Source organism: Pseudochaenichthys georgianus, chromosome 18 (assembly GCF_902827115.2).
Source record: "Pseudochaenichthys georgianus chromosome 18, fPseGeo1.2, whole genome shotgun sequence".
Lineage (NCBI taxonomy): Eukaryota > Metazoa > Chordata > Actinopteri > Perciformes > Channichthyidae > Pseudochaenichthys > Pseudochaenichthys georgianus.
In genome coordinates this window covers 18,699,741-18,725,397 of record NC_047520.1, presented here as the reverse complement: position 1 = coordinate 18,725,397, position 25,657 = coordinate 18,699,741, and the positions used below count along the sequence as shown (strand labels likewise).

Genomic DNA, 25,657 nt, shown 5'->3' with positions numbered 1-25,657 from the left:
CACGGCCCTGATGTTTTCTGCTAATCTACAGGAACAGTCCTCATATTTATCTCTGCAGACATTTTTGCACAAATTCATTACATCGCCATGGTCTCTGAAGTGAGATCAATGAGAAGAGTTGTTTCATAAAGAAAACATTACTCCTCCTCAGGTGTGAGTTACGGCACCTCTCATTAACTCCAGATTCGATTATGTTTTCAAGATCTTTTTAACGAACACGGCGACTCCAGTCAATTACTTCAACAGCAGCAAGTTGATGTTGATTCTGAGTGGGGCTGTGTGTGTTTACACATTAACACACGCATATAGGCATACTCCATTATTCTGACATGGGCTAAAAACAAACTCCTGGGCGGTGGTGGCGAAGTCGATAGGGACTTGGCTTGGCAACTGGAAGGTCACGAGTTCAAGTCCCGGCAAGACCAAGTGCTACCGAGGTGTCCCTGAGCAAGGCACCGTTCCCCACACTGCTCCCCGGGCGCTGTTCAAAATGGCAGCACACTGCTCCTAACACTAGGATGGGTCAAATGCAGAGAAACAATTTCCCCACGGGGGATTAATAAAAGTCCATCTTACCTTATCTTTTTATAATTTTGTATTTATTGTAATATAATACCCATAGGGCTTTAAAAGGACCTTTGCAGGAAAGAGCTCTGAATGTAGCTCTAGGACACAGTACAGCAAAAAGAGAAGGGAAACAAAGTGTTGTTAAATCCATGTTGGATGATCTCATCATTGAAAACCAGTTTTTGTTAATAATAAGAACATTTACAAAAAAAACGTAAATAGATTTGGACGTTTTTTGGATAAGATGTTGGACCACTAACTTGAGCGTGGCAAAACTTTAGCCGGGGTTTGTTCATTAAAAATGTTTGTAACAATTTCCAAAAAGCAAGTATATGTACTCGCTACTTACCAAAATGCAACGTGCCCTTACCTTTGTGACATGATCTTGTACGCGTCGGGCAGGTAGCAGCGCGTGTTCTCCATCTGCGCCGGGTCTGCGTCGCAGATCTTGTCGTCGGTGCGCCCGTAGTTGGCGCTCTCGATCATGATGACATCGGTGCCAGGGCAGCGCAGCTCGATGGGGTAACCCTCGCACGACAGCTCCCTCCTGACCACCGCCATGGGGATGGGCGCTCGACTGAATGCTGAAACAGAAATATGAGGTATTACTCCCACTATCATTACTACAACAGGTGGTTGTCGCCCACTGCGCTCATCATCCATCTTGTTATCTTCACCTTTTACGCTTTAGTGTGAACATGATTCATCCTGACACCTGAGTAAAAGACAATCTGTGCATTCCTGCAGGTGAATCTCAAAGTTCTGACACTGAGTGAGATATGAGAGAGAGGTTGTCCACTGGTGGTGAGGGATGATGGGGGTATGGACACAGAGAATGAAACACTGACACAGATCACACATAAGGAAACAGACACAGTGTATGCATGTGGCTGTGAGGAAATAAACATCATTACACGGGCATTCAGCTGAGAAATTACAAACAGAAGTGCAGAGACAAAGAAACCGGAGCAGAGTGTCTCGTGTAAATCTCCCTGCAGACTAGAAGCTATAAATCATCGGGGCTGTTTCACTCTTTTGAGGTGATGTGGTGCGCTTCATTTAAGCACAGGGGCAGGAGGCAGAGGGTCAGAAGTGCTCGATGCCTCAGAGTATGTTTGGAGAAATCTGTGCACCGCTGAGTTTAAATGTCCAGGAGGCCGACAGCGGCGGCTCAGAGGTGGCTGCTTTCCCTCTCTTTGACACGAGCTGTGCATGTTCACCCACGCACGTCTGTGGAGACTCACACTCTCGTGCACAAACAGACTGCAGGAGTTCTGTGTTTACAGCGAGAATACAAAATGAGCGAGGAGCGTAAACATTGGCCGGAGTGACTGTAGGAGGATTGTGGCAGCTATGGATTTTTTTATAAACATCTGTGCAGCGCGGACATTCATCATGAGGACAGATGGACGACAGAGTGTTGCCACATGTGAGAAAAGCCACTGCAATATCACCTGGAATCAATATCCTTTACCTCTGCAACATTAAATACAACTTTGCTTTTAAAACGTGAACAATTTTCCCTGGGACTCTTCTGTGTGTGGCTGACAGGGGAAAACACGTTACAAAGTCCAAACCACTTCCATTAAGAGGAACGCGCTTCAGTACCAATGTCTGACATAAGTTACATTTGCAAAAAGACAAAGTGTCGAGATGCCTTGCTCTTTCTGAAATAAAAAACAAAGTATATCAGCAAAACTATGTAGTAATGTTTCCCCTAACGTTCCCTTTCCTCTCTGTTCTGCAGACTTCTAGCCTTCTTCTTAAGAGCCCACCACTTTACTCTTTTACGGTACACAATATCAATTTTCCCTTCTTCAGATGTAATCCAGGCAGGTACCACCTCTAATCGTCTATGTGAGAAATCACACATATACAACAAAAGAAGCCCCTCATTATCGTGCCACTTCATTTGTCTCAGAAAATCATTCAGACCCCAACACAGAGAGGCACGCTTTCCATGGAAACAGCACAAGTTGGAATAATTGTGTTCATTCTGGTGATAAAAGCCATCAATTATCTTCCTCTCAATGGGTAGATTTATTCCGCCCATTGAAAAAGTATGGGTCTGATCACAGCAAACTTCTTGTGCAGCGAAAAAGGAAAACATGGGTATGGTGCATTTAGATGTATGACAAAAGACAAAAGATCCCAGTTAAATGGTTGCTATTAGACAAATCTATTATGTATGAGGAATCCTGGCTAATTTGATCTCTGTGGTTTCTCTTTATGAATAATTCCCTAAATTCATGCCAGCGTCCCAAAAAGCAGCGTTACAAAAACCTCAGAGTGCAACGGGCAGCTGCAATCCCCTAATGTAAGCTCGTAAACGCATGCCAGTGGTGTCTCGGATTACCCGCGCAGTCAACAACTGTAGTGTAATTACATTTGTGCCTGGAGGCGGTGATTGATAGGGCTCATATTTCTCCGTGCCAGAGCAAGCATCCTGCCCCCCCCTCCCCCTCGCTGCACGTATCGCTGTCTACCTGGGCACATCATCAACAGAGCCGCAGAAAATCGAAATAGTCTTATTGAAAGTCCCTGCTCTTATCTTAGGTCCATTCCCTCGCCCTCTAATGCTTCAGAGGGGTATTCATATGCAGAGCGCATTTCTTTTTTCCCCTCTGCAGATCCTCCCTGGATAATTCCTCTGACAGGTACACTGCAGAATATGGAGAAAAATAAAAGAAGACGTTTGAGGAAGCTAACGGGTCCAGCTTCCATTACATTCACGCCACAGAGCAGCGCTTTCAATCATGGTGCTAGCAGATGACATAACTCACAAATGAATGTTTCAAAAAATGCAATTACTCACCACAAAGGGCAGCAGAAAGGTCAGACAGGAAAAAAAAATGCTCATTTGGAAAATGTCGCTCCCCTGCAGAGCTTTAAAAAAAATTACTCTGAAGGGGAAAGAAGTTAGGAGTTCTGATCCCGGGGTTGTTAATACTTGGAGTCATGGAGACATTTTGTGTTAAGAAGCACAGCTTATTCTAGGGTCAATGACACATTACCTTCTCCAAACCAGCGGACACTGAAGTGTAGACGGAGAAGTGTCACAATGACATTTAAAAGTCATCATTAGTAACAAAGCAGGGGCCGGAGGGGGCTTGTATTTTCATTTAATCTCCTCAGAAGACGTGTCGGAAAGCAAAAGTTAAGGTCAACCAGCACACATTATTATGACTGTGTGTGTGTGTGTGTGTGTGTGTGTGTGTGTGTGTGTGTGTGTGTGTGTGTGTGTGTGTGTGTGTGTGTGTGTATGTGTATGTGTATGTGTGTGCACGCGCGCGCAACACGTTCTCACTCCCATCCCGTCACATATTGACGGACGGTCAGGGCCCCTCCCCGTCACTCTATTACGTACAGGGTACCCCTTGGAAGTCAGGCTTCTACGGGCAGGGCATCCCATAGACCTTCATTGCGGACAGCGGACCCCTTGACCGTCAGGCTTCTACGGGCAGGGCGTCCCATAGACCTTCATAGACCACGTGATCAACAACAATGGCCGACCTTCGGCCTAGTTATGACGAAGATTACTTCATGAATGTGTACACATTCATGGTATCTAAGGTGGTTGCTATGGACGCTGCAACAGCTCCCAGACCACGTGATCAACAACAATGGCCGACCTTCGTGTTATTCTCGTTGGAAAATACTTATTTTAAGGTTCATTTGGCCATTAAAATGCGTTTTGATGTCATTTTATGCGAGTAATATGAGTTTTTATTTCTGATTATTTGTGCAGTACATGTACATGATGTTTAGTTTGCTAGTTATGACGAAGATTACTTCATGAATGTGTACACATTCATGGTTGCTAACGTTTTTTTGGTGGAAATGTGTTTTTTCACAGCAAAGTCACCCTCTGTACTTGGACTTATTGGGAGAATCTAAAGGCAAGAACATCCCAAATATTCATTTAGGTCTTTATTTTAGACCTTTAGTGTTGTCGTCTGTGAGGGAAATAAATGGGGCTCACAGCCTCAGGATACTGAAATCTGTATTTTTTAAATATATTTTTCCTTCTAATTTGTTATTCTTTTCAAAATAACACACTGTTATTTACTCACCAATAACACACAATTATCCTTGCTTTTATTTATTGGTTTAATTCCATAATCTCGGGCTTTTTGGCGTCCGTCAGGAACTGAATTTCAAAATAAAAATAACCGGACACAGACGTAGGCAATTCGAGCGATTACCCAAGATCCTCAGCTATGGTTTAAGCTCGCTGATTGGATGTTTTAGCTCGAAATGCCTACGTCTGTGTCCGGTTATTTTTATTTTGAAATTCAGTTCCTGACGGACGCCAAAAAAGCCCGAGATTATGGAATTAAACCAATAAATAAAAGCAAGGATAATTGTGTGTTATTGGTGAGTAAATAACAGTGTGTTATTTTGAAAAGAATAACAAATTAGAAGGAAAAAAAGATTTTAAAAATACAGATTTCAGTCTCCTGAGGCTGTGAGCCCCATTTATTTTCCTCACAGAGGGCAACACTAAAGGTCTAAAATAAAGACCTAAATGAATATTTGGGATGTTCTTGCCTTTAGATTATCCCAATAAGTCTAAGTACAGAGGGTGACTTTGCTGTGAAAAAACACATTTCCACCCAAAAAACTTTAGCAACCATGAATGTGTACACATTCATGAAGTAATCTTCGTCATAACTAGCAAACTAAACATCATGTACATGTACTGCACAAATAATCAGAAATAAAAACTCATATTACTCGCATAAAATGACATCAAAACGCATTTTAATGGCCAAATGAACCTTAAAATAGGCATTTTACACCGAGAATAACACGAAGGTCGGCCATTGTTGTTGATCACGTGGTCTGGGAGCTGTTGCAGCGTCCATAGCAACCACCTTAGCAACCATGAATGTGTACACATTCATGAAGTAATCTTCGTCATAACTAGCAAACTAAACATCATGTACATGTACTGCACAAATAATCAGAAATAAAAACTCATACTCGCATAAAATGACATCAAAACGCATTTTAATGGCCACATGAACCTTAAAATAGGCATTTTCCACCGAGAATAACACGAAGGTCGGCCATTGTTGTTGATCACGTGGTCTATGAAGGTCTATGGGACGCCCTGCCCGTAGAAGCCTGACTTCCAAGGGGTACCCTGTACGTAATATAGCGACGGGGAGGGGCCCTGACCGTCCGTCAATATGTGACGGGATGGGAGTGAGAACACGTGTGTGTGTGTGTGTGTGTGTGTGTGTGTGTGTGTGTGTGTGTGTGTGTGTGTGTGTGTGTGTGTGTGTGTGTGTGTGTGTGTGTGTGTGTGTGTGTGTGTGTGTGTGTGTGTGTGTGTGTGTGTGTGTGTGTGTGTGTGTGTGTGTGTGTGTGTGTGTGTGTGTGTGTGTGTGTGAGCTCTTTACAGCAGAACATGCTTCAGATCACTTTCAGGCTTCAGCTGAACAGCGGAGGCTCAGGCGCAGTGGATAATTTCCCAATAAATAATCACGCTCCCTGCAATTAGGCAGTAGAAATCTGGCAAAGTGCCCAATATGTTCCCAGTAAAGGAGAACAAATGTTTAGGCTATTAATATGTGAGGATGTAATGTGTTATTCTATCTTATTCAAGAGGCTCTGCAGAAGATGATACAATCTGAAAACGTTATGTTTGTGTGCGAGAGGGGAGATGCATTTAAATCAGTGTTTCTCAAAGTGTGGCGCAGAGATGTGATAGGTGGGTCACGAAATACAAAATAATTATTTTTTTAAAAATCAAAAAATAATTTTTTTTCTTTTTTTTTCACACTGGTGGAATATCAAAACAATGACCCGGGGTGCAAAACGCATCAATGAAAGCGACCCTCTACCACACAAAACAACACCTGTAGATAACCCAATTTGTATTCTTTGAAATTGAAAAGGATATTGCATTGTGTTTGTTTCTTTCGTTGCAGTTGTATGTCTTAAGTGTAATTTGGCATGCTTTTGAAGGTGAATTTTGAAGGTGAGTTTGCGCTGTTGATAGTTGTTGTTGCTATGGAAACAAGAAACGTTTCACAGCGGGTGGAACTTGTCATAAAGTCCGCGATAATAAAGCCCACCCATTTAGAGGGAAGATATGATTGGTCAATTGTACTGTCATTTGACATTACTCTCTCGTTCAGTTACTATAGCTGGCCCTCTGTGAATTCATAGCTGGACGTCCAATCAGCTCCTGTCTTCACCTCGCAGAGACGAGCTTCTTTCATTTAACCCTTCACATTCAAACAGAAACTGAATAGGCAGATTCAAAGGATTTATTTCTTTGGAAATGTTATTTTAAATACAATTTAATCAAGTTATTTTTGGTAAAACTAATTGAAAATAATATATAAAGAAAAATATAATTTGTTTTAATGTTTTTAAGGCTCGCCACTGGTATAAATCTCTCATACACACATGTGAAAGGCTCTCACAGACACACACAACAGCGTTGCAGTCGGGAAGAAAAGCAATGTGGAGCGAGAGAGAGAGAGAGAGCGAGAGAGAAAGAGAGAGAGCACACCTTTATCTATTTAATAAAGTTGTAAAAAATAAAGTAAGAAATCATTCCAATGTGTACTATAGGACAGTAAAAAGTTTAAAAGGGGAGGGATTAGTCATATGCATAAATAAAAAGAAAGAATGCTAACTAGGTAACATAAGATAAGAATAAACAAGTTTAAATGATTTGTTGTGATCATATTCTAAAGATGTTTGGATTATTGAAAAGTATACAGCTCCCTTTCATCCGAGTGTTGAGAGCTGTATCCATAAATTCATGTTGGGCTCAAAGTAGGGTTGCTCGATTATGGCAAAAATCATAATCTCGATTATTTGGGTCAATAATTGATATCACGATTATTAAAAACGATTAACCATTTACTTTGAAAACATCAATTTATTGAAGAAAATAATTTGAAAAGTATGTTTTTAACAGTTGATTACCCTGAAAAATAATCGTTTTATTTCGATTGTTGTTTTCATAATCGTTGCAAGCCAAAAACGTAATTGCGATTAAAATACGATGAATTGAGCAGCCCTAGCTCAAAGTGCACCAGATTGATGCATTTAACTTCAACATTTAAAAAAAATCTTCCTGGGGGTGCATGCCCCCAGACCCCCCTAGAGGAGGTGAGGTCCCTCCTAGAGGATGTGACGTTCACCACCAAATAAAGCAGGTTAAAATAATTAAATTGCTACATTTTCTTTTAGTAAACACTGAAAACGGGTCCCACAGACCCAAACAGCACACAGAGGTTAAAGGTAAGCCTATAATAATGTTAAAATGTGCTAAATATATACACTGCAATAAAACAAAAATGAGGAGTAAAAGTAGCCCCCGACTTGTTTTATTTTTTGAAAGTAGCTCTCATCCTAAAAAAGGTTGGAGACCCCTGTTATAGAACGATACATTTGACAATTTTAAGCTTGGCCTACCATTTTATTGGAGCGATGAGGAACAGGTGGGGCTTGAAAAGGCCCACCTGTTCAAAGTGGGGAATGACAGGAAAAGTTTGAGAAACACTGATTTAAAAGAACTTGGTTGAATTCATGGAAGATAGACGAAGAGCTGATTCAACACATCAAATGTCTCTTTTTCTACCAAGTCTGTGGAAGGGTGCAGCCCCCGGAGCTGGTGATTAATTAGCGCATGAATCTGGATACAGTTATTTGATAAGACACATGGCAGCCAGTCACACCCATTTCCTAGTTTGCAATAAATGACATTTGCAAGAACACTTTGAATTGCAACCTTAAAATGTTCAATAATGCATGAGGGAATATTTATCTTGAAGTGAGAAACAGTTCAGGCAAATTGTTCTCCCAAGTAAATTACGTTTACATATGGCCGAAGGCAAGCGAAATCTCAAAGGCTTTTTAAACAGAATGCAAAAAAGCATCCAATAACTGAACTCTCAAAGAACTCTGCACAAAGAGCATTTAAGTGAAACGCAGCATAATACTGTAAACGTTTGTGCTTTCGGAAACGGAGCTATCACTCTTGTGTGTATTGCCAGCGTGGTCAGACCTCTTCTGTGACAGCTTTAAAAATGAGAGTAAAGAAGACATTTCACTGAAGGAGCAGCAGGATGACAGATAGCTCCTCTGCGGGAAGAATTCATGATCTGACCGCAAACTTCTCAAATCCACTTGATGGCTTTTGACACTTTTGACCAGCGATGCTGCTAAGCACAATTAGCGTGAATCATTATGACAGGAGCCAGATATCCATTCAACGCGGTGGATGAAGGAGCTATTTGTTTTGCGTGCACTGACACACATTTGAAGACATTAATTGGCAGCCAATTCCTGCAGAGGGGGAGAGACTGATGGAGGTTTGCTGGGCGGAACATGCCAGTTTCAAACCGTCAGTCAAAGTGTTCGTGATGCCTGCGGGGAAATGAGCTCCTCAGTGTTAACAAACGACCTCAGAGGGAGGACCAGATACAGTGCAGGCATAATAAGGCTCTGCAGCACATGTTGAATATTTGATCAGTTTCCATGGGAAGCTGCGTCCTCCTGATGAAATCGAAAAGCAGTGTATCGCTTCTTCTTTCCCTACGCTAACAATGTATTGACATGGTGAGAGTTAATACCCGTGAAGTTAATAATCGGTCTCTCGATCGAGGAGGAAATGTGCAGAGCGCAGCAGCTTCCTCCCCCTTGTGATATAAGTCCAGCGGACAGTAACCTCATGTTTGCGTACACACACACACATATCAAACACAAGTACGGTGCCATCACTCCATACAGGCTTGATTCACATACTCAGAACACCGGGGTGAAGTGTCTTTCCATTCAGCAAGCACTTTCCTCTTATTAATCACTACTTCAATTCATTAAGTGCATTGCCGTGGCAAAGAAAAAAACGAGGAAATGGGAGGCAAGGTCTTATGTTTGAAACCACTTTGGTGTGCAAATTACGACATTAGTTTCTTCAGTCAAATCCACTCCACTGAAGCTAGCCCCTTCAGTGTTGTTTCACTACTTTTATTGTACATTAGATTAGCTAAATTGTTTAAAAAAAAAACATCCTTTCAGTGTTGTTTTAGGCAAATGTTAGGACTTTCTCTTCCCTAAATGTGTCCAGAGCAGCTCCGGTCATGTCCAACATCGTTTTTCAGACTGCACGGTGCCTCCCAGGCTAACATTAACACAATCCCTGTCACACACAAGAACACACACACACCTAACTCCCAGCGCAGCCATGACTCAACATGCCCCTACAGTAACACGTGCCCTGATGGTAATTGAGGTCAAAGAAAAGAAACAACAGGCTGATTTTCGTCGTGTGCGAGGGGAAAGAGGTCTTTTCCACTCGTCCTTTACCGCACAGCTTCAGATGGGATTGCCTGGCAGCGCACCGGAGGCAGGCAGGAGCTCGGCTAACTTTAGCTCTGTGAACTGAGAACTAAGGAGCAACCTCTCTAATCTGACCTCACAGGAAACTGAGGCAGTGCAGCGCGCAGACAGAAAACACTGGAGGACAGGGCCATGCAATCAATATGGAAAACACATGCACACTTTCTAAAACATCCTCAGGGAGATGTGTCGGTGTTCAGGAGCTTCTGCTGAATATTTCCATGTAGCGGAATTAATCAAAAAGGTCCAACAGTATCCTCCAAAACAGCCTTTTATTCTTTAACACATTATTCCAGTTTGCTCTGCATTATTCTTTGTTTGCACCGTCCACTTCAGCATTGAAGGACCGAGGTGAAAACCACTATAAGCAGAACAGGGCCCCTTTAAACCCAACCCTGATAAGCATTTAAGGACAGATCTGCTTTTGTAAAACTGCTGATAGTAATATTATAACCACGTTTCATAAAAGAGCTGAAGAAAGAATTGCAGTTTGCATTCAGTTATCAGTGATCTCTGCTTTTCTATCAGACTTTTATTTTTAGAAGCATAATCTACACTTTACTGTGTCCATTTCTAACAGGTCAACATACACACACACTGCCTGATGAAAAGTATACCTTGATATCTTTTTCTTTCCTTTAGAAAAGCACCACTTAACGTGAACACTTGAGTGCACCTCATTTATCGCCAAGGCAACCCGGGGCATTGTACGAGCTCTTTCACATGAGATACGGCTCAAACGAAGAGAGAAACCTTGGAGACGGGTTCTCTGGGAAATCAAAAGGAAACGAGGCGATGTCGCGTTGAGAAAGGAATCCAGGGCTTCACTCATTTGAGGTTTATTAACGTGCACAAACAGAGCTCATCGCCAACCAACATACTGAGCACCGGGTTACAGCCTTCACAACCAAACTAAAGACCTGCTGTGGCAAACACAATTAAAATAAACGGTGGCTCTGAGATGACCCCGTCACATTTTCTGTTGTCTGGAAGCCGATACAAACAGAACATGAACACATTTATTTTTCAAGCAGCAGATTGGTTGTTGATGAAATCTCGAGATAAAAACCCTCTTCATGTGTGTGGTGTATAACATGTGGGGTTGTGGGAAGTAGGGATGAGCATTTTTCAATTTCCTCACCATTTGAAGACAAAAACAGGGGAATGAAGCTCTCCTTTTGCAGCGTCCTTGTATGAACTCGTTTGCATTTGATTGTATCGCAAGCATCCCTGCACAACGACCCCGCTCTAAGAATCGCTTTGGGTGATTTGTTTTTCTGCCGCAGCTTGTGTGTTTGGGTGAGCCCATTCTATCCCTTATGTGAGTGCAATTTATACTGCAGTGTAATATCCGAGGGGCGAAAGCATGAATTAATACCAATTAAAGCTCCATGCTGTAATGTTTACTCACATAATGAAGAACAACTAATTATTTAAATGGAAAATGGAAATGTGATTTCATGCATATGCATCTGTTTTTTTCGGTGAATAAATACATTATTTCACATGCTGGCTTAAACTCCATATATACATTATTCTAGTATGTTGCAGGTATTTTCAGACAGGATTCAATACAACTAGTTTATTCTGTACTCCAACACAACACAACCCTGAAAGGTGTCATGAGTATAGATAACAGTGAGATGAAGTGGGGAAGGGGTTTAGGGTGGGGGGGTTTGCCCTATATACTGTAAGAACCTAAACGGTGGTGCAACCAGATGTGGGGGTGGCATCAGCAGATTAAAGGCTCTACTTAAATGCAAGCTTCTTCTGTACCTCCCCGTGGTTTGTTCATTCTAATACGTGTGTTTGCCTCCTTTAATACATTATGCATTGGGTGGGGGGCTCCCTCGGGTAAATTGCTATCTGGCGTGTACACCTATGCATTGTAGGATGAACGTTTTTAAACCAGGCCCCTGCAAAGTCACCTCATGTCAGTGGTCCTGGTACCTTTCAGTAGGGTCACCCAGGCTTATGTGAGGGGCTTATTGTGCAAGCTGGAAGTCAGCACACTCGTGAAGTTAAAACAACGAAACGGGAGAGGTGGAAGGAGTAGTGGGTGACATTGTTGTGAAGGTCGGTTTGTGAAGAAGGGGAATAGTGAGATCAAAAAGGTTGCAAAGCCACTAAAGCTGTTGGCCGTGGAGGTATATTTGAAAAAGAAACTGCTCTGCCACCCACAGTGTGTGTATTCACTGCAGTACTGCTGAAGATTTAGCCTGGGTGGCTACGCTACATCTGACACACACAGCTCTCCTTTGATCGTCCTCTCTTCTCTATTCAACATGACAGGTATCCGACATGGGTTAGCGTGGAAGATAATGAATATGCATAAGGCAACATGTACATAGCGCTCATGCATTAAATCATCTGGCTGCAGCTCTACAGCAAGAAGCACAAGAAGCATGAACAGGAGGGGATGTGAGATTTTAGGAATACATGCCACCCATGGCTTCACACCAGCAGGTGGCGGAGCTGTGAGGCGTGATACAGAATCACAATGAGACTCGCACATCCAAAAATAAATCATTATTTGGGAAAGATGTTCCTGAGAAGCTTCAGTGGTTTTATATATTAGTTTAAGAATGCTGCCTCTTATAAAGCAAGCATATCATGTTGCGGAACTGATTACGTGACGATACATGTGGTCAATTGTCTTAAAGTGTGGTGTTTTACTACATTTCCCATCATGCTTTATGTCACTGGTAGGAAGCCTTCTATGAGGGCATACGATACACTTTAAGGTTATAAGACAGAAAAAAGAAAAGTCATGTGTCCATTCTGGGTAGTTTTACCTCTTCACTCCCACACAGCAAATAACTAAACCATTTTCGAAAGTCGAATCACTCTGCACCTTGGAGAATAAGCTCATAACTCATTGCCATGTGCAATATGTCACATAGGTATGGTTTCTAAAACGTTCTTGTGGTGAGCAGATTGTGTAAACAGGAAGTGAAATGTTGACACAGAGGTTGTTAGCTGGCCAATTTGGCTAAAGTGACTCGACATTAGCTATAAGCAGTTCTTGTTTGCACTGCAACTATGGTAAAACAAATGCATCTGCTAATTATTAAGCATGTTATAACTACAACATATCTATAGTGTACTTAATGTCCATTTGACTCATTTATAAGATGGAAAGCAGGGGTTAAAACCAGACCTCCCAGTTGAAGGTGGGCCCCCCGTGATATTCCCAGTGACCCCAATAACAAAATACCCACCATTGTGTTACGCACATGCAGCTGAGAACATCTGCAGTGGGCTTATAAAAATGGCATTTTGTTTGATGCCGCTGCTCTCTGTGGAATGACATCGCTCACTCTGCCTCTCCAGTGTCAGCGCTGTCCTCGGCGCAGAGAAAGGACCGCATTATCACAGTGAAAAAAGATCTCCTTCCCCCCCCACCTCCTCTTCCTCCCGCCACCAAATATGGGGGCAGTGATCACGGAGCTGTGTGTGTGTGTGTGTGTGTGTTGTGTGTGTGGTTGTGTGTGTGTGTGTGTTGTGTGTGTGTGTGTGTGTGTGGTGTGTGTGTGTGTGTGTGTGTGTGTGTGTGTGTGTGTGTGTGTGGGTGTGTGTGTGTGGTGTGTGTGTGTGGTGTGTGTGGTGTGTTGTTGTGGTGTGTGTGTGTGTGTGTGTGTGTGTGTGTGTGTGTGTGTGTGTGTGTGTGTGTGTGTTGTGTGTGTGTGTGGTGTGTGAGTTTGCAGAGAGTTGCACCGCTGGGAATGTGCACCTGCCAATTTTTCTCATTTGACACAGTTGGTCTTTTGTGGGTCGCAGGCACAGGGGGCTGTCCTGTGGAAGTTATGGCTCCTGCCCTGCACCCCGGCCTCCCCCCCAAAACATATTCTCTATGGTATTCCCATCTTAGTTTGGAATAATATGTCAAGAATTGGACTGGACAGAAGCAATGAAACACACATCTCACCACTTGAGCACCAATGACATATAGACAAAGCTTCCTTATGAGCAGAAAAACAAAAACTATTTTAGATTTTCTTTTTTTTTATAAATCCTAAACATCCTAAAAGGTTTGCCCGTTTTATAATCTGCAGCGTGTCTGCAATCCTTTAAACACGCAGGATTTTTAAAACACACTTTATTAAACTTGGATCTTATTTTGTTTTTGTAAAGAAAAATGCCAACATTTTGCAAAGAAGTCCAAAGGAGAAGTCAAAGGATCAAAGAGATTAACCAATCTCAAAACAACGTTTAAAATGTGTGACCAACACATGTTGACCTTCAATGCACAGTTATTGTTGTTGCTATGACTTTTTTGGAGGGCAATGTCATCGTAACGGTGTGTCCATGATGGCAAAACAAGACAAATACGAGTTGTAATAAACGGAATCATCCTTTAAGCAGAGGCAGAGGGGAGTACAACTTTAGGGAGTGGTTTGGTCGGGTTACCAGTGATCCATGGCCTAAAGTGAGTCTCGAATGCAGCACATCTGCAGCGAACAGACGGCAGCCAATAAGGAAGACTTGTGTTGCAATGTGTGGGAAGGCTGGAGCGACGGGAGATAGAGGGAGGCAGTGCTGGAGCAGTACATAACAATACATAAAATACATAAAATACATAAACTACGGAGTATTTACCATCCTGTGTGAAGCACTTGAACCGTAAATACTTGACCCTGGCATCCTTCCAAACACAGAGGAGCTTCCATTACTGCGCTATCCATTCCCCCTTTTATTTTAACCCGGAGCACAATTAATAAGGAAATGGAACGGCTTCCCAAAGGAGGGCTCCACAAAGGAAGCCTTCTTTTGTCAATGGCTGTATTGAATTTCCCCTACAAGGCCACTGGGCCATATTGAAGGCCATCTCCAGTATCGCCCCCCCCCATTCCCCTCCTCCCACACAACCTCCGGCTCTCTTATCCTCAAGGTCTAATCTGTGCCACAGTATCATTTGATCCCCCCCACTTCCATTTTGCTCCTAATGCAGACTTTACAATACTTCATATGATTCGCTGAAACAAAATCACCAGTTACCCGGCATGCTTGGTTTATTCAATGACGGAGCGAAGGAAGAAGAGGCAGGGTCACACACAAACACACACTCGCACATAATTGTTTTTTGCTGAATTTTAGTTCAAGGCTATCAGATCTTTAGTATTCTTTGTCTGTGTGTGCATACATTTTAGAAAATCGCCTGATAGCGGCATAGGACAAAGAAAGAGAGACCTAAAGGAAGAGTAACTAATGAATCCTCTACCCCCATTTACCTGTTCAGTTATTCCTTTTGTGGTCAAATAAAGGTGCTATCGCCACCTGTCCTCTGCCATCACCTGTATTCTCCTCAACAACAGCGACAAAGCCTCAGGCATTGAACAGCAGGAGACTAATCAAGAGTACCCACTTATTCAACTCCCATTGCACCGTTACAAAGTGTAGGGTCTGTTCTCTTGATCTGGAGTGTTGCGTTTTCACAGTGGCAGTGTGTTATATATGGAAATGCTCGTCACTGTTTGCTGCTCTGGGGACATTTAGTGACACGTTACATAAGCTGGAGTACGGAGCTTCCCTTGAAATGAGATCTGCATGTCTCAATGTCACCGAACAATGCCAAAACTAGCACACCTCAATCAATAGTCTCACAAGGAAAGACACAGAGACACAGCTAGATGTACCAATAGATAGCTAGCTAGATGCATAGATAGAGGTGTAATGATTACAAAGTCAGAGATTACCTCAACAAACAACAGCCCTGATCTGGAGTCTGTGCGACATTCAGAAAAAAACATTCTGCAATATTTTCTCCTAGAAATGCCACGTGTCTTTACGCACTGACGTGTTGCAATAGCATCCTTCGTAATCTTAGTTTAGCAGAAAGACTGGAAACAGCTAGTCATCCCTTGCATGGGCATTAAAGCAATACAAAACTAAGTTGTTGATATTTTTAAGTCACCTTTCTTGTATACAAAATTGGAAAAATAATCATTCTAATTCTGCCAGCTGCCTCAAATTAAATAGATTCTGGCCACAGTGTATCACATATTTATCTGTTATCTAACATATATTGAGACGCCATCACCCAAACGCTTAAAAAAAAATGTGGTTTATGAAAGGGAAGATGGTAATCTGAATAATTAGCAAATATGCGTAAAGTCTGGCCTGAGGCAAGTATTGTAATCATGTGCTGCTGCAGCAACAATTCATCTTGTGGGTGGGTAGCCGAGTGTGGTAATATGTCGCAAAAAAGGATGTAGGATTTATTCTACAGGCGAATAAAATGCATATAGATTTCACAGCAGGAAGAGAAAGTAATTAATTTCATGTATTGAGTAGAGCACAGGTCGCTGCGCTGTCTCTCTGCGTGGCGTCTGTTTGCCCTTCCTGCTCCTCACAGTCCGCCCACACCCCAAATTACTGCCCGACCCCTGCTGCTCGGCAGGGTGGGGAACCCTGTTGTACTCCACGCCCACTGCTCTGTGAGCCGGTCTGCAGGAACACTTCTATTTCTCACTCTGCCAGACAGACACAAACATGCAGCGTGCACATTATGCAGCCTAATGTAAACTAACATCCACTACCACTTGACCCCGCTGTCAATATCTGTCCTCATTAAACACCATTCTGCCAGCCGCAAGTCCACTTTAAACGGCATCATTCAGCGCTTTCCAAATTATGCCTGTGCAGCGCGGCTGATTCATTTATTTAGAAGATATACACAGGTCGCGGATCGGACACCTATAAAACATGCTGAGGTATTTAACCCCACCCTGCCATTCTTAATGTTGCCATCACTCATTCCTCCAGGGTTGCCAGTTCTGACAGCAATTTGGCAATATCAAGCAGTCGCTACCGATGCCACGGGCAGCAGAGGCCATTCTTTTATTCCTCGGATCAAGCAGGTATTGATTTTTCACTCATTATGGAAGAGCATAAAAAGAGAAGGAGATTTGTACGTGCCATGCCAACTGCCACACACTGTTACAGAATACAAAGGAAAGAGGAATTCAAACCCCACCTTTTTACTTTAAAATCAAACATAACAATGCTGTTCAAATTAAGGTCACATGGTCCGACAAAAACTGCAGAAGAAAAAGCAAACACATTTGCATTCATAGAGGAATAAGCCGGCATCAAAATGGAGACCACCCTTAGGTTTGCAACGCTATTATCTATTTTCAGGAAGCCTTGTGTGGCTTATGGGAAACGCATAATCCATTTCCAGGAAAAAACAAACAGTTAAAGCATTAAACCCAAGGCATTCTCAAGAATCTCATCAAAACCATTTTCAAAGCGATGTAACTTTTATGCGAAATTCAGGGAGCAAAATTATTTAAACTCTACATTTCGCCAGAAACAAATTGCTCTATCATTATAGTCAAATATGTCCTTTTCTTGCAATACTCATAAGCAAAAGCCATTAGTCAAAGCTATGATCTTTATCTAATGTGGCTTTCAAAATGCATATTGTGTATAACACACCCCTGAGCCTGCACATAATGGCGCTACAAATGAATGATTGACATCCCCTCTGAAGCCTTGTTATGAGCACTTTTTGAAAACTTCAAGAGGCATCTCCGTCATAATAACACAGCACAAGCCTCAGTGGGTTCTACAAAGAACTTTTTCCCACTTTGAAATATGAGCTCAAATAAATCATTTGTTTAATTAGCAAATTGCCTAGCAAATTAGGCAAATCCAGGGATGCCTTGGCGGATGGAGCGAGCGCCCTGGCACAAGGAGATTAATTAAGTGGATCCGTACGGGAACAGGGAGGCTGACATTGGAGTTGAATGCCCTTGTTTGGTTAGATACAGCCTTAGCTTATTGGTGCTGATACGTGGACAGGAGTGTTTGTAAGGCGCTGTTGGCTAGCGTTCAATTTTGTGTTAGCTCTGCAAAGAGTCACGGGGCTGTATGAATCAAAGAAGGGCAAAGACAAGTGTTCGTTATTTCTACTCTTTTCAGAGAGTCACAAAAACTAAAGGAGACACATATTTTGAAAATATGCATCATGCAAACATCTGCCTCTATGTCTCATCCATCCCTCATGATGCACCTCTCCCCCCCGGCGGGACCATTCCAGCCTCCACACTTGATGTATGCACTGCATCACATCACATCTGACCGTGAAGAAATCACACTTTTGTCTGCTGGATTGGTCTTCCGTCCGCCATCCATTATAGCCGCGATGTCTCCGATTCCACGGGGCGGCGTTAAGTGGAATGAATATAAAATCCTTCCTGGAGCATTTTACATGCAAAGAAACGCATGATTAATGTGCTGCTCAGGCATGGACACAGTGGTGGAGACAGTGCTTTTTCATTGTTATTCACCGCTTCCAAAAACAATGACAACGGTGCATTGTTGTTCTTTTTCAAGCAGGTGACAGTGTCTGTGATGGAACATTTTGTTAATCCTGCAAGACTTGGGAGCTCTATTTAAAGTCTGCAGAAATATTCCTTATCTTCTTCAGAAAAGTGTTAAAAGTCAGATATGTAGATGTGTGTGGACATTTTACTCGAGCGTTTCGTCAACTTATGTGTTGCTTAAAATAATACTTCTGCATACAGTATGTGACACGGTGAGTGTTGCACGGCCAGATACGGCTCAGCTGACTCAGATCAGGAGATATATGATACATTATGAAGTGATATGAATGATAATAGGACACATCGACGTCTGCACTCACAGTGCCGCGGACTGTACTTATGTTACTCTGATCCGGTTACTTATGTTGAGGTAGATATTTAAGTAAGCTTTCTTAACGCTAATGTTATAATAGTCAGATGGCTCTGAAGATGGAGGTGATACTCTATACATTTTCACATTCACAGTCGGTGATTTTTGCCGGCCGTCTTTCCCGCAACGGCAGCTTTTCTGTATTTCCTTTCTCCTGTTATGACTTGATCGCTTTAACTCCACACACTGAGCTCTGATTGGTCAGCAGGCAGTGCTTTCACTGAGTTGATCTCTTAGCCTGCAACCTAACCTGCTCCAGACCAGGTTAGCCGCTCAGCATAAGTTACCATGGAGATCTAGCCTGCTAAGAAGTGTACCAGCGTCGTAGGACTGGAAACCCAGAGTTTTCCCTGAAGTTAGCCGGTTAAGCGAATATCCGTCGTACAGGCCTCTATATGCATGTTTTTTCTGGATGCTTTCCTACTCATCCCATATGTGAAACCTGGTATGTGTGAAAGAAAGTCCCTTTATTTGATTCCATTCTCTTATGCACATGTGTGTGCATGCCTGTACAAAGACAAAAGGGACTGCAGTTCCAGAAGTAGGGCAGCATCCCCTGGAGATCACATCTCTAACACTCTCAGGGAGAAACGTGCACAATGACATGGCACTGAATATTCCCCCGCTGCACAACAATCCACTGGCAACATCTGGACGTGGCTGCTAATAGCATCGAGTTTGGTCGGGTGTTAAATGCCGTATATTTGTTAATTATTTACTTGGGAAGAAACACTTCATCTGGTGCTCCAACAAGCCCAACATAATCAAATGATCTTCAGGGCGGCCGTTATCAACCTGTGGGTTCGACAGATAATTAGTTGGGGTCGCCAGATGGTGGTGCAGAGATTTATATTTTAGATTGCAGAATGGTTGACTTATTATGCATTTCTTAGAGTTTGTTAAGGACAAAGTGCTGCTGTAGGGCATTAGTTAAGGCTCCAGAAACAATAGCTCCTACAGTCCATGGTGTCAGATGCATGTCACCTCTTCCTCTGGGACCAATGCGTGATTGATTGCTGTGGTATGAGCAACAAAGCAGCATGATTGATTTAAAGGAGTGTGCAGGTGTTTTTGAAGGTTTCAGTCCATTTATGACAAATCATGCATGCATTGCTGCTTCCCCAATGGTTCACACAGCTTGGAGATTGATGGATGATTTTCCATAGTATTTCATACCATACTGACATAAACGAAAAGCAGCCTGGAAGGTAAGAGCGCTGGTATGCTTGGACAAAGGTATTAATGTTAGGTAGATTAGATTATGGTAAATGGGCTAAAATAAAAAGCGTACTTCTGGTAAATAAACTGTCTGTCACAGAGAGTCTACAGCGCACACGTTTCAGACGCATTTCTCAGACGTCCGTCTCATTTAACCCTCCACACATCCATCCACCATGACACCTTCCTATTGGCTGAGATACTTAGTGTTCATCCATCCAACACACCATCGACTAGGTTAAAAAAACGATGGTGTTTGGGGAACATAGATTTCTAGTAATAAGACAGTGTCCGCCTCTTTAGAAAAAATCAAGCAAAATGTCAATAGGTCAAAAGCGTGAATGCACAAACTACATCATCTTCCCTGAGGTACTGAACGTTTCTGTGCTTATATTGACATGAAATTGCAAATACTGCCATCATATGTAATGTTAGCATTAGAACCCAGGGATATCGCTAAAAAAACCTTTATCCTGATGTAGATGCAGTTTAGTCTTTATGAAATAACCACTATATGTGTATAATCCTATGTGAGATAAATACTAAATCCTCCAGTGCTGTCACTTCAGAAAGGTAAATATGTGTTTGCTTTCTCACAAAAGCTGCAAACACAAAGTGGGTAACCATTGACCAAAAAGACAAACTAAGAATACTTAGAAAGCAGCTTTCATTAGCCTCGGCCCTGGGTAGATATCGCAACACAAAAAACTATTAAATTAGCTTCAAATCTCTCATTAATGCTTTTAGCCATATCAAATTAACATTGTTATGGGCGATTGCCTCCATCCCTACATCTAAATCCGACTTGAATGTAACTAACAGCCTTATTCACACACACACACACACAAAACCTTCAACCACCACCGCTGATTTCTTTGAATTTCTCTTAATTGAAATGACTTCATTTAGTTGCCTCTGAAACAATCCGCACAAGGCCAAAGGGAAACGCTGCGAAACTACGCCGCTTTCCGTTTAAGCGAGATGTGGGAAAAGAGAGTCCTTGCAACTTAATCTTTAGATCTTAATGTGTGAAATGATAAAAGCTTGTTTTTTCTATACGAAACAAGCAGCACAAAGCCAAAGCTGTGTTAATGATTCTTTGAAAGTAATTTCAGTTAATTTCTTATCGCCAAGAGAGCAAGAGACTGAGACGGGAGAAAGAGGGACATATCTAAAAATAGACAGAGAATCAGAGATAGGAACGGAGTGCAAAGAAAAACTGTCAGGGAATTTAATGAGTGAAACTGCTAATTTGCCAGAGGAGAGATAGATGCCGAATATGAGGCTTTTATCGTAGTTGGCCGACAGAATGTGTCTCTTTAAATAGCAAAAGGGTGATATTGTGGTACAGCCTGAAAATGGAAGAGGTGTGTTTGTGCCCACCTCTGCTCCACACACACATTTCAAACAGGAAACACTCACCGAGAGCGGCTGGTGCAAAGAGGCTGGCGAGGACGAGCAGGCGTGCGGTCCACATGGCCTCCTCCTCTTACCGCCCGCTGCTCCAGGTCCCAGTAGAGTTCAGTGTTTAGCTCGCAGACGCACAAATCGGTGCTTCCTTTGCGGCAGGGCTCCCTCCACTGCGCCACGCTTCCCACAGAAAACCAAGAGTCCCGTTACTCCAGATGCCGTCCAAAATCTGCCATAACACATGGAAGAAAATACATGTTAGCTGACTTAAAACGAATGAGTGGTTTGCTCTTTTGCAGTAAGAAACACAACAGATGGATGCGGCGTGGCTTCATCATCTTGTGGCTCCAAGTTGTCATCGAGTGACACGCTGCAGTCAGCTGAACTCATACCGGGTGTGATCAACAAAACACGACACACAAATGTATTTTAGGATAATCTGCTGTTGTTTGCTAAATCAATGTGTAACCAGTTAATCCCCCCCGCAGAGAGAGGAGGTGTAAACCACGTTGCTTTGGGCGTAAGAAGTATACGTCTTTGCATATGTGCCGCAGACCTTTCGAGTGCTCCTGATGGTTATTGACATAAGTAACGCGGCTGTGTTTTCCCTCTCCTGTGGGAAGGAGGCAGAACTTCACAGCTTGACTTGTTGCACCTGTGAATTTATTTGCGAGGCAAGAAAACACTATACTGTGCGCGCAGGCTTTGCTCCAAAAAAAAAAAAAAACCGCCAAGCAGATCGTCTCCGAAGAGCAGAATGAGATGGAGCCACCTTCGACCTCCTCTCAGAACATGGCAGTGCTGTCACCAGCGAACTCCTGACACCGGATGAAGTCACCGCCATGAGCTTCTTAACATAACATGAACATCAAATGTGATTCACACGGTGTGACTTCAGTGAGATCGACACTTGGGATGTGTTTATTTTCACAAAATGTGTGTTAGATTTGTTTGTGATGAGATTTTCAAGATTATCCACATTAAACCCATATCACGATATTAAGGTTAAGTCAGATTTAATGATTAACCAAAACCTCTTTATCAATCATGATCTCCTGCAGAAATATAATCTCTGCAACATGATACGAGCCAAATACTACACATTATCGTGCCTTACTGCGTTTAATATCCCAGGATGTAATTCCACTGGTAATAAAAGGTCAAAACGTGAGCACGGCATCAAAGGACAGGACACGAGAGAAGCTGACTGACGGGAAAATCTCAAATGATACCAACATTACATTTTAAAACATCTATCAGAAATGCAACGTCCATCCCAGCATGATCCGTCTCAAAATCTAGCTCTTAATACCCATTCAAATATCCCAGATTAGAGCAATCCGTTATTTTAAGCTGATATTAATGGGTTTAAGAGAAAGCCTATCTGCAGACACAGAACATTTGGGCAATATTAAGAGGTTAAAAGTCGGCGTGCTCATCAGCAAAGTCTTGGCAGAAGCATATCTGCTGTGCTGCTGGCTTATTTTCCTGTTTATATGCATGGATGATGACGGGTGTTTTTAAGACGTTAAAATAGCGATGTCAGAGAGTGCGTTTGATCAAAGTAATATCCTCGTGAGTAAACAGCGCTTTCATTAAAAGACTCTGACAGCTGCAGGAGCACTAAATTAAATATGACAGCAAATCAAGACGCTGTGACTCCCTTGATGAAAATAATACATTTTGCAGGCGTAATCACATTTTAAACTCACTGTCCAAGCAGCAAATTAGACTAGAAGTTTACTCCGTAGGACAACTGGAGCTGTAGAATAACAAGGAGGCACAGGTACATGTCGGAAACATATCAGACATGACAATATGTCACTTATTTTTGGCATGATGGTTGCAGATTTGCACCTAGTGTCAAAAGTATGCAGGGGGCAAGAGAAGGAAATACAGAATGAAGACAATGAGAGTGTGTCTCACCGTGTGAATTCCATATCTCACAGCCCAATCGATAAAGCGGCGACTACTTGCACAGGTGTTACTTATCACATCAAATGTAAAAACACTTCACTATCAGTCGTTAATTTGCTCTGAAAACGTGTGGGCTGAGGTACAGGAACTGCTAGCGAGCGCCAAGCGGAGTATCATAAAAATACATATCTATGAGAAGGGCTTGGACCCAGTTCAATGCAAAAAGAAAGAGAAGGAGACGAGCGAAAACTAAAAAGACGGAGCGGTAGTCCGGCATTTGCCAACTGGTCTTGTATTCCAGAAGGAGCGTCGTGACGCATCGTGGTGCTGACGCTTCAAGGGTACTGCCTCTGAGGGGGATTTAGGATAACTCCGTCAGATAACTTGGCCAACATTTAGCTTCTGTTCTACACATCAAGGAGACTTCTTTATTACAGTCTCGAGAAACTTTTCCTAATCACTCTGTTTTTCTTGTAATCATGCGTGTGCCAAAGGGGCCAGATGAAACATGACAGGTCTAATTAATTGACTTTTCTGTCTAGTCAAAGTCAAATGGAGCTGGGTGACATAATACCAGCAATGGTTGATAAGGGGACATGTGTTGTCTCGCAGCAATCATGTGACATGGAGAAAAAGACCAGAGCGTTAAGGGATATGAAACATTTGAACTTCATTCAAGCTCCTAAATGAAAGCTGCATTCAAGGGGCCTGGGAGTAATTGAGACTAAATATGTCTTTATTCATTATTCATGCGTGGTACTACTGTCAATGACAATATCATCTATCAGGAGAGGTGTTTCAGCATGAAAGGATGTTGGGCTTCACTGATGTACTACTCACCACCTCCAGCATCTTTACTTTGATAACGCTCCTCCCATTAAGTGAGTGTCAAATGTGTGATGCTGCAATTAGGTGAGATATGTGACCGTGCTTTATCAATGACAACACCTGTAGGGAACAAACACTCCTCTGCAAGGCTGCAAGAAACCAAATACATGTTTTACAAAAGCTGTTATTGCCCTGGCATTTGGTGCAATGTCAACTGGATTATTTCAGATATTCTGGCTTTTCTTTCTGCAAGAGGGTTAGCCCGAAGTCAATTATAGTACCCCAATTGTTTTACATGCTTTTTACATAACATTTTCATATTTAAATACACAACTACTGGTTTGCATATGAGTCACTGTCTAGTCTCCACTGTGCCTGCTCTAAAAGAAAATCATAGCATTTCTGAAAATGCATTAAGATCTTTTGAAATAATTAAAGGTCATCAAACATATGTGGATAATTATTGCTCTTTTAAACTATTTTCTATCAAAATGTCAACGATAAAGCATGAATCTAAATGCCTTTCCCATTTACTCATGTTACGGTTTTCAGACATTTGCAATAAATCTAGTGTAGTGGAAAGTGACTTTGCTTACAGCAGGGAGTTCATTACCTGTGAAATGAAGTAGAAAAAGCAGTTCTGCTCATTGATTTGGGTTATGCACAACCACAGATATTACCTGTAGCTAAGACACCATATTCATATCTTATTTCACTTTTTAAAAAATACTTAATAAAATCGCAAAAAACAAAAACAGTAGTAAAACAAGGGAAGGTTTGGCAACGGAGGTAGAAAGAATCATGAATCAATGAATTTGTGTTGCTATTTTTCTGTATGAATGATTTTCATTATTTTATAAGCATTTTTAAGATAAACCTGAGAAATATCTGAAGGATTCTGTGTCGCAGGCCTGTGTCGGAGAGATGTCCATCACTCCGAAGCACCTCAGCGCCTGCAGACATGTCTCCATTAGACACTTTCCTGACCCGAGGAAACCAAAGATTGTCATTAAATCAGATGCATTCGATGCTTCTGCCGAAACTGGATCCTGCGTGTTATCTGACGGGGACATACTAAGCACCATGTTCCTCGTCACGCCTCTCGAAGCCCCCCCAACAAGTTACACTATGTTAATGAATCAGGTTAAGAGGCATGTCCTCAGATTTCATGTCCGGATTCTTATCCCAGCAGCAGGGAAGGGTACATTTTATGAGACAGGCACACTGCCTGCCTGTTTTCATGCACATGGTGTGTCTGGGATCAAATGAATATTAATCACGCACACTGTCTGCATACAGTCTGATTGATGAGCACTCACTCGGAAATCTGAGGAGATGATTAAAATCGAGACGAACCTTTCCTTTCGAGAGTTAAAGATTCTTTGTTTTCCACTTGGTTGGGCCACCTTGCTGAAATTGAGCGGTCAGTGTTATAACTCTAAAACAAAGCAGACATGTCACAATCATGCTTTCTAATGCGAGCTGAAAGGTGTGAAGGTAAATGGAGATGGCTCTTTTTAAGAACATCCCTGGAGCTACACATGAGCAGCGAGCGTTCACTCCACAATTTCCACCAGAGACCCCGACACAGCGAGCCAGTGACAGGCTCTAATAGCACTAACTTTAGCCGCACAGTGTCTGAATGCTC

At 42.3% G+C, this 25,657-nt stretch overlaps 1 protein-coding gene across 12 annotated transcripts in view; it reads right to left on the bottom strand.

The window, feature by feature from the left end:
* Positions 1-25,657, bottom strand: part of LOC117463686 (adhesion G protein-coupled receptor L3-like) — a 236,490-nt gene that overhangs the window by 130,528 nt on the left and 80,305 nt on the right. For all 12 annotated transcript variants that reach the window (XM_071206493.1, XM_071206494.1, XM_071206497.1 and 9 more), the window contains exons 3-4: positions 21,277-21,493; positions 938-1,151 (exon numbers count right to left, since the gene is read on the bottom strand). In XM_071206493.1, coding sequence (XP_071062594.1) covers positions 938-1,151; positions 21,277-21,331 — 269 coding nt within the window. In that variant the 5' untranslated portion in view covers positions 21,332-21,493. The remainder of the gene's footprint in view (positions 1-937; positions 1,152-21,276; positions 21,494-25,657) is intronic.